The 9958-nt window shown below is 38.7% G+C and overlaps 1 protein-coding gene across 1 annotated transcript; it reads left to right on the top strand.

Moving 5' to 3' along the window:
- The first annotated feature begins 1200 nt into the window (after positions 1 to 1200).
- Positions 1201 to 6475, top strand: ccdc32 (coiled-coil domain containing 32). The gene is made up of 4 exons (XM_061240587.1): positions 1201 to 1383; positions 1968 to 2186; positions 2331 to 2487; positions 3717 to 6475. Exons 1-4 carry the CDS (start codon positions 1344 to 1346, stop codon positions 3901 to 3903), a joined length of 603 nt encoding a protein of 200 aa, XP_061096571.1. The 5' UTR covers positions 1201 to 1343; the 3' UTR covers positions 3904 to 6475.
- Positions 6476 to 9958: the final 3483 nt, after the last annotated feature.

Here is a 9958-nt window from a genome sequence, read left to right as displayed (position 1 = left end):
GTTTCACCAAGTGTAGTCCAAACTAGTGAGCTACAAGGTAGTACCAGCAAAATCAGCAAATAATTGTTGTGGCACTTATATATCCCAGCTAACTGGTTATACCATAACTCTTTTGGATGTGAAGTCATTACGAAGACAAGTAATTCGTTTTCAATGACACATATAGTGCGCTCCAGAATACTAAAAGTGTAATAATGATCTATATTTTATGTCCAAACATATGGGAAAACTATATACTTTTATTACAATACATTTACTCTCATGTTTCAATGTTTATTATTTATTAATCAAATTTATTTCTAAAAAAACATTATTGCCACCCCTAATAATTATTGTAAATAAAATCAAAATACAATAAATGGCCATACAATTTCTCTTAATTTAGTAAATCTCAGTCTAAAGGAACTATATTTTGTCATTCCATCACCTGTTTCACTAAAGTATACAAATGAGAACAAGCATGCAAAATCCCTTTATCAACCTTCAGCAAGGGACAAGTCACAGATGATAATTGACCAGCACAAGTCAGGTAATGAGTACATAAAAAATACAAACTGTTGAACATACCACTAATAATTAAAAAGGCGTGAAACTTGGAAAAGTTGCAAACTTGCCAGGAAGTGCATATTATCCCCAAGTACAGTAAGGAAGATGGCGAGGGAGGTCATCAGTAACCCAAGGTCACAATTTAAGAATTGCAGAGACTGACTGGGCCTTGGGGTCACCAACTCACCAACTCACCAAACAAACATAAAATGGCAACTCCATAGCAACAAACTATTTGGAAGGGTGGCACAAAGCCAACCCTTACTGAGCACAATAAACAAAACCAAGCATCTTAAGTTTGCCAAACTTCACTGGAATTATGACTGGAAGAGAGTGCTATGGTCAGAAGAAACCAAAATGTAATGTTTTGGCCATACACACCATCGACATGTTTGGCAGCAAAATGGAATGTATTTCCATTTTTTGGAGATGTTTTGTAGCCAGTGGTAAGATCAATGGCAATATGAATTCAACAAAATCTGTACATGCTGACAGACGTTTGCCAAAACAAAAACAGATCAGTTAAAAAAAATGCAGTATTACAAAACAGATCTGAAACATTATAATGCCAAACTGAAAAAATTAATAAATAAATTACCCGTAAATCCTTTTATTTTGAAGGTCCCAGTCCTGTGAGTACCGGAAGTCATTTTATTTTTCTGCCCTGCATCTCGCTGCTACCTAAGATTCAAACCCGTCTGTGGGTTTATTGACGGAATTAGACAGGAAAAGATAAAACGATAATTAGCAAACGATTCTACCCTTTATGTGCAAATACATTCACTGTTTCGTCATTAATGAAGTTAAACTATAATCTAGATTTACCTGGAGTGGAAGGTAAGTAGCAAACGATACAGCTGGGGCTTTGAGAACGGTAGATCTAACGTTAGGCTAGCACTAACGTTAACGTTAGTTGAATTCCCTGATAAAAATCTGTGACATATTGTGGGTAAAATTAGATCCATTATGTTTTCACTGTGTTAACGTGCTAAGGCAGAAGCCAACTCAATCAGCCATATTGCCTACCAGAGAACAGCTGACAGTTTACTAACTAGCTAGCATTAGCTAGTGATCAGTGTTGTCATTCTGCAAAAAAATAACGTTAACCAGGGGAGAACGAAAAAAACACGAAAAATATATTCAATGGGAATCGTCAGATGCAACTGTTGTTAATGTGAAATGTTCTTTTGATTGAGCTTCTAAACTCGCAAGACCAATTTAATAAAATATTCAGACCACCAGCTGTGGCATAATTCGTGGGCAGTGCTTAGTATAGATCAGTATATTTAGTCTAGATCAGTGGCCTTCATTTTACATAAATCTGTCATGTGTCATCTCTATTATTTCATGATGGTTTAAATTAGTCGCTGACTCAACAGGTATAGCTTGTATGACGACTTACCGATTTATATTCCAAATAGGCCACGGAACTGAAGGTATGATTGACGGGTTTGGGACCCAAGAAGCTCGGTCCAGCGGAGAGCTATGGTCTGAGATCTGTTCGGGGCTGCCATTGCATACGACCGAGAATGAAGAGCCAGCTGAGTTTAAGGATTCTTTCCAACCGCAATTGCAAGAGAGCTCGCAAGAAAACAAGTGGGAACCCATGGATGACTCCGACGTGTACATCGCCAGCCTAGGTATTACAATAAATTAAAATGCTTAAAATGACAGTTGTAAAAAATATTGTCTTGTACAGTGTCATCCACAATTATAATATGATAAACCTTGCTCATAGTGTCACCATGGAGACCCTCAATAAAGATTCCATGTTAATTTTCTAGAAAACCGCCTAAGGAGGCTCAAGGGCCAGTCCCAGGAAGTGACCTCAAGGGAGATGCTTCACACACTCTCTCAGGCCAAAAAGGAATGCTGGGATAGGTTCCTTTATGGTGCACAAGGATCTGATCTTTTTCAAGAGGGTGGTGACATTGATGGGAGGTGAGCCAAACATAAGCATTTTATTTAAGGTGAACTGAGATGCAAGGTAGGCCTAATAGGGCTCGTATGCCGATTCCATAATATTCCTGGGTTTGCCATTGGTTCTTATTAGTCTAATCAGTGTGTGATCAGTTTGTTGTGATTAGGGTCTAAAATTCCATTCTTGTCCACACCATTATTTACCAGTAAGTACCTGAGTGATGTAGCTTGGCAACTTAGCCTTCAACCAGAGCCAAATACTGCACTCTCATTTTACACAAGCATACAGGTATGTATGCAAGAGGCTGGATTTGCGTTGAGCAACCAAAGTGAAGAGCTGTACTTGAGAGCGTGCAGCACGTGCATGGATTAATACTTCAATGTAGAACCCTGCTGTCATAATTGCAGCATTAGGTGTCTGTATTTCAAAACTCTGAGCAGCAAGATCCCTGGCCTTTAAAGGTACAATACGTAAGATTATTAAAACATTGTTACAAGAGGATGGGTTATTTGTTTACATTTACAATGTAACTCCCTTCCTATCATTGAAAAAGGCTCTCTGACATGGTGACTCACCCTCTGCCTGTATTTATAGTCCTTAAATTCAGGTTTCAAAATATACAGTTGACGGACCGACACTATACCAAAACATTTTACAGCTGTACAATAATTCAAGCTCATTGGTTGAAAATTGATTCTAATTGCCACAGCCAATGACGTGGGGGGATTCAATGTCAGCACGTTGACAGAGAAGGGGGAGGGATAAACTATTATTTAAATAAAAAATAATAGTGAGAGGGAAAAAATATGTGCAAAAGAGATAGAGAAGATGTCCAGTTCAATTGTTCATCAATCTAATAGCAGGGCTCAGTTCTTGGTACTCTCCTCGAGCTGCACATTCACGCCTATTTTCCATTCTGGTTCCTCAGTTATGGAATGACTTGCCTACCACTGTCAGGACAGCAGAATCCCTCCCCCTATTTCGACGCAGACTAAAAACACACCTTTTCAAACTGTACCTTCGTCCTCCCTCCTGATCCCCCCCCACCCTTTCAGATATCCCTCTTGTCTAACCTAAAAAAAAAAAATTGCACTTACGATGACTGTATTTTTGTTTAGAACAGCACTTCATGTGTATTTTACTAGTTATGGATGTGATGCTTTAACTTGTGGAATAACCTACACACTTGTAAGCGTCTGCCAAATGACTAAAATGTAAATGTAATGTTAATGTTCCATCCTGTACGCAGTGCTCTGGAGCAGCTGAAGAGGTGGCTGCAGCCAGAGAAAGTGGCAATAAGTGCAGAGGAGCTGGAGCACCTCCTCCTTCCAGAGCAGAGTAGGGAGCACCTGGCCAATGGAGGGGCAGAGAGGGTTCAAACTGAAGCAAAGGATGAGGAGCCAGAAGAAGAGGAGAGCCATGCACCTGAAAAATAGGCCCACCATGGAACCAATGTGTAAGCATCTTGTTTTAAAGTGCTACTCACCCCATTTGTTACCTGCTACATGAAATAAGTACCATTCAGGTGCTGTTTCTGTCCAGTCGCCATAGTTTATGTGACAATAAGCTTAAGAATTAGTTTGCCCTGTAAACTGGGACAAAGGAAATAAAGATGTCTACCTGGAAATGTAATGCGTTACAACTGCAAAGATGGACCATAGATGTGCTGCAGAAAAGATTGGCCTACAGTAGTGTGCAAAAATGTAGGCACCCCTGGTCAAAAAGCCTTTTACAATGAATATAAAAATGAATATAAGCGAACCTGACCTCTAAATGTTTCAGTGTAATAAAAATAATAAAAAATGAAAAAGGCCCTGTGCAAAAGTTTGGGAGCCCTGTCAGTTAGCACTTTGTAACTCATCCTCGGGCAACAATAACAGCTTGTAAATGCTTCCTGTAGCCTCGAGTCTTTCGATTCAAATTTTTGGAATTTTTCCCCATTCTTCTTGGCAGAACGGGGAAACATTCATCAGCTTCCTTGCATGCATGGCATGTTTGAGATCTTTCCACAGATTTTCAATAATATTCAAGTCTGGGGACTGTGCTGGCCATTCCAAAACCTTCACCGTCTTTCCCGGAGGTACTGGAGGTGATTTTGTGGTATGCTTTGGATCATTGTCTTGCTAGAATACTCAGCCTCTCTTCAATTTCAATGTCTGGACTGGCCTTTGAACATTAGCCTCTAGAATTTCTTGATATTTTGTTGAAATCTATTCTTCCTTCCACTTGCACAATATTTCCTGTCCCCCCAGCTGCCACACAACCCCAAATCATAATGGATCCACCTCCGTGCTTCACAGTTGGCAAGGTTTTCTTTTCTACAGAGGCTTCACCCTTTTTTCAAACATACCTTCTTTGGTGGTGGCCAAAAAACACAATTTTGGTTTTGTCAGGTACCCTTCTCCTTTGTGTTGAGGTCGTTCTTTCTGGAAACTCTGCCATGTAGGTCTTTGATGTTTAAAGTACGTTTTATTGTGGTCCTGTGAACAACTAGACCTGTGTTTGCTACTCTCTTTTGCAGCTCTTTTGCAGTAATGTGTGGATTCTTCTGAACATTTCTCACCTTGGGCCATTCTATTTGAAATCTTCCTTGGTCTTTCTTCCAGACCTTGCCTTTAGACTGTTCCATTTATCTTCCATTTCCTAATAATGTTTAGGTAGTTTGAAACATTGAGTGTTTTTGTAGCCTTCTCATTCTTGGTGGTAATGAACCATCTTCATTCTGAAATCCTTGGACACCTGTGTAGAGGAATCCATGGTTGTTAACACCAGACAGAACAGCCACTGCAGTTGGATACTTTTGAAGGTATGGAGTTACTTCAGAAGTTATGTTATGATTCTATCACCTGGGCCTTAGTCATCATCTTTTTTAAATGTAACAAAGAATAATCCAAAAAGGTTCCCAAACCTTTGCACAGGGCCCTTTTCCTTTTTTTATTTGTAAACATAAAAAAATGAAAATAAAAAGGAATCTTGCTTTAAGATATGCATAAAGGTCTCATGTTTAACTCTTGTGTCATTTAGAGTTCAGGTCTGCTTTTGATCACATACAGATTCATTGCAACAGACATTTAAACCAAATTTTTGCACCCCACTGTATCTAAAATGTAAATGGTTATGTACAGTTGTAACTAAGAGTTACCCCAAAGTACTGCGGAAAAGAACATTGATTCTGGAATACAGATTTCCAATGTTCTATTTACTGTGCGTTAACACAAATCTTATATGTTTTCCTTTTATATACATTCTCATTGCAACTTTCATATTAGTAATTTGCTTAATATTTAGATGTAATTCTTAAAATATTCTGTAGAACTGTAAATGTAAAATTATTAGGAAGAAGGCGCTTATTATGTAAACATATATTAAATGTGATATAACTATTCACTTTAAATGATGTTTCTGTAACATTTGGAAGGACGACTTGTAGCAATAAAATAGATTATAATGAAAATGTGCAATATTTACATTTTGATTGGTCATGGTTGTTAAATCTGTTTGTGAAATGGTTATTATGTATGGCCCATGTTCTGTACTGTAAAAACTACTTGCATATAATGTATAATTACAATGTTATAATTCATTATGTGTTGTTTTACTGCATTGTGAGTCGTCATGCAGATTCATAACTATACTGCATTTCGACAGCACTGCAACTCATGAACTTGTTTATACTGCATTTTATATGGGTTAAATAGTAAGTGCCACCAAAATAAGTATGAGTGTTTCAGTTTATACATGGGCATTTTGGATCAAGGTATCAGGTTAATTAAAATGAATGCATGTCCATATTTGGGCACATGATTTCTATGTAATGCTGTGTGTCAGATCCCATTTTATTTCACCCTAGAAGGGTTATTTTTTTCCAGCTCATTTTCAGTATTTCTTTCACTGAGAACTCATATATCTGTAGCAAAAAAGTCAAAGTTTGTGAGCTACTTCTTCAACCATGTACCTTTCAAGGAATGTTTACTATATTTACTTTCCAATAAAGTATTTAAGTACAAACATGGCGATAAAAATATAAGTGTGTTTATTCAGTTAAGCCACTATCAAATAAAAGTGAAAATCACTTGACATGCTTTCTGACTTGCGTAATAAAAATGGGATTAGCCCGTTTAAATCCGATTCATATATGAAAGAGTATTGAGTTATTAAACTTCTGTCTGAGCATTACAGGACATCAGCTACCTGATTAGCAGTGTGGTTTGGCTCAGATAAATGCAGTGAGATTCTTATAATGCTCATCTGTGCCCAAGCCAGTGCCCTCAGTGAATCAGTTGATCAAGCAAAAAAAAAAAAAAAAGTTTCTACCAACGTGTGTTCAAGATAGCTGAACCGTTGAATAATTTTTAATTAACATCTCTTTTCGCTCTCCACCAACACCCTTTTAATGCAAATGGACTTGACTTAGGTTAGGTATAACAATGCTAGCTAGCTGATTAGCTACTCACCTGGGATAAAAAAAAAAAAGCACAAATATAACATTGGGGCGACAGAGATGGTGCAGTGGGTAGCACTGCCGCCTCACAGCAAGGAGGTCCTGGGTTCGAATCCCGGTCGGCCGGGGCCTCTCTGTGTGGAGTTTGCATGTTCTTCCCGTGTCGCGTGGGTTTCCTCCCACAGTCCAAAGACATGCAGTTTAGGCTGATTGGAGAGTCTAAATTGCCCGTGGGTATGAGTGTGTGAGTGAATGGTGTGTGTGCCCTGTGATGGACTGGCAACCTGTCCAGGGTGTATTCCTGCCTTTCACCCAATGTATGCTGGGATAGGCTCCAGCCCCCCTGCAACCCTGTTCAGGATAAGTGGGTTAAGATAATGGATGGAAATATCACATTGATTAAAATGCATTATAATGGGGGAATAGTGATTAAGGTACATGACTGGGACCCGCAAGGTCGATGGTTCGATCCCCTTTGGGCCCTGCATTGTCTTGACTGCTTCGTCTGAATAAACTAAGTTGCTTTGGATAAAAGCGTCAGCCAAATGAGATGTAATGTAACTCCAGTTGCATAAAACACCTTAGGTGTAATTTCCCCTTAAGGTTTCCCTTAAGTTTCCCTTAAATTTAGGAGAGTTGCACAACAAACCCTTAAGTGTCTCTTAAGGCTTTCCTGAAGTGAAATGTCAGAAACCCTCAAAAACAAGTATTGCATGTAGCCAATAATTTGGGCTTCAAACCTTAATACAAAATTTTATTTTAACATTACTTGATCAAATATGGCTTGCTATAGCTTGTCTATGAATCCTGAATTCTCTTCACGGCTATATTTCTAGCATTAATCTAATCAGTTATTTCCTCCCACATCTTCAGTTTTTGGTCGCTGTCACCATCCCAGGTTTTTATTTTCACATATTTTTCCAACAGTATACACTTCCCCTCATCCGTCCAATTTGGTTTCCTTTTTTTTGTTTTCCGTATTCTCCATTTTCATAGTTAGGGGTTAAAACCTAATCTGATTGTATAGCTTACAGTAAGTGATCGTAACCGATGAGATAACGCATCCATGACTACGGTCGAATTTAGTCTGCTCATAGGCCTACTGTAATTGCCATATTGTGAAGCATGGCAAATGAAATTTTGCCACTCTGACACCCTGACCCAATAGACATTGCAATCAGGCCTTGAGGATTCAGATTGTCATCTCTACCCTTGCTTGTGGCTTGCTTTGGACCACGCTTTAATGAGCTTGTGGTGCAGGGTATAGGGCATCATTAGAAAGGTCAGTCAGAGATGGCCTCTTTTTTGAAGGCCATCAAATTGTCCTATTTCATCACATATATACACGCACCGAGCATTATTTGGAAAATGTATTCATGTGATTATCTAATCAGCCAATTGTGTGTCAGCACTGCAATGCATACTATCATGTAGATTCAGTTAATGTCAACCGTCAGAATGAGGGAAAAATGATCTAAGTGACTTTGACCATGGAATGATTATTGGTGGCAGACATGGTGGTTTGAATATCTCAGAAACCACTGATCTCCTGGGATTTTAATGCACACTAGTCTCTAGAGTTTGCAAAGAATGGTGCAAAAAAACAGACACACATTGTTAATGAGAGATATCAGAGGAGAATGGCCAGACTGGTCAAAGCTGACAGGAAGGTGACAGTAACGCATATAACCACACATTACAACAGTGGTATGCTGAACACACAATGCATCATAACTCTAAGTGGATAGGCTACAGCAGTAGAAGGCTAAAAAATAAGTGCTCACTGAGTGTAAATCATAGGTTAAAATAATGGTAACTGTAAAATGCACTTGCATAGCTAAAAGTAGGATAAAATAAGAGGTGGCATACCTCCATATCAATGAATGTATTAATATTCTGCCACACTCAAACCAATAGTTTAGAATTGAGACACATGCTTAGACACTATGAGCCCATGAAGGCGTTTAGTTATGTAAGCATGTTTTTGGGATCAGACACAGACCGTTGAACATTAGCGTGAACACTACTGTTGAGATGCCCTGAAGTTATTAAACCTGTAATAATTTGGAAAAAACGCAGGCCAATGCCGAGGTTTTGTAGTGGAGTGATTGCAAAAACTATGATGAGCCATATAAATCTTTAAATGATAAATGTTCGATTCCCTTTAAAAACGAAAACGTCCATGAAGATCCTATTATTTGTCAATGAAAGTGAATATCTAATCACGGCCTAGGCCTAATTATTCTTTTGTGATGTAAAGGTCAGGCAAATGATTCCCATATCCACACTGTATTTTTACAGTGATGGAGGAGGAGCAGTCTCTGAAAAGCATTTTTTACTTTAATCGAACTCCCTGGGTGGGAGTCAAGCACTTAACTCCTGTATTCTGCAAAGAAAAAAGGGGTCTTACATGGAAAGCCTTGAGTATGTGCAGTTATTCTGAGGCTCAGCGTAAACAACTTGAATGCTTGCGCTGTGCATTCTAGCTTAACATAATGCTGGAATATTCAGGCACTCGAGTTGCTCTTATTTACTTTAAAAATAGACTGCATTTATATAGCGCTTTTATCCAAAGTGCTTTACAATTGATGCCTCTCAGTCACCCATTCAAACACACTCACACCCCATGGTGATAGGCCGCCATGCAAGGCACCAACCAGCTCGTTGGGGGCAATTGGGGGTTAGGTGTCTTGCTCAACATCCACAGCAAATTCTCACCATTCTGACATGGATTTGGGGAGTCAGATGAAGTATGAAGTAAGTGTAAAGACAGTGGCTCCCAAACTCGGGCCACACTTGCAATCACAGAACTTTAACAAGCTGTTCATTTTTCTTATTTGCCTTCCATGTTCAGAGGGATTATTTCACCTCTGAAGCCACATTTTCGCAGACATAGCGATGCATTCCACGAATAATAAAAGTCCCATGTTTTATTGTGGTATTTTGCAAACAATTACATAAAAAGGTAATATTTTTTGATCAATTGTTAGAGGTTAAACAGTGGGCTCCTAATTAGGTTGCTGAACACGTGTTACATTTTTTTCATAAAT

This window comes from Conger conger, chromosome 1, assembly GCF_963514075.1.
Source record: "Conger conger chromosome 1, fConCon1.1, whole genome shotgun sequence".
NCBI classification, from domain to species: domain Eukaryota; kingdom Metazoa; phylum Chordata; class Actinopteri; order Anguilliformes; family Congridae; genus Conger; species Conger conger.
The sequence above is the reverse complement of the archived record's forward strand: the minus strand, read 5'-3'. Positions and strand labels throughout refer to the sequence as shown.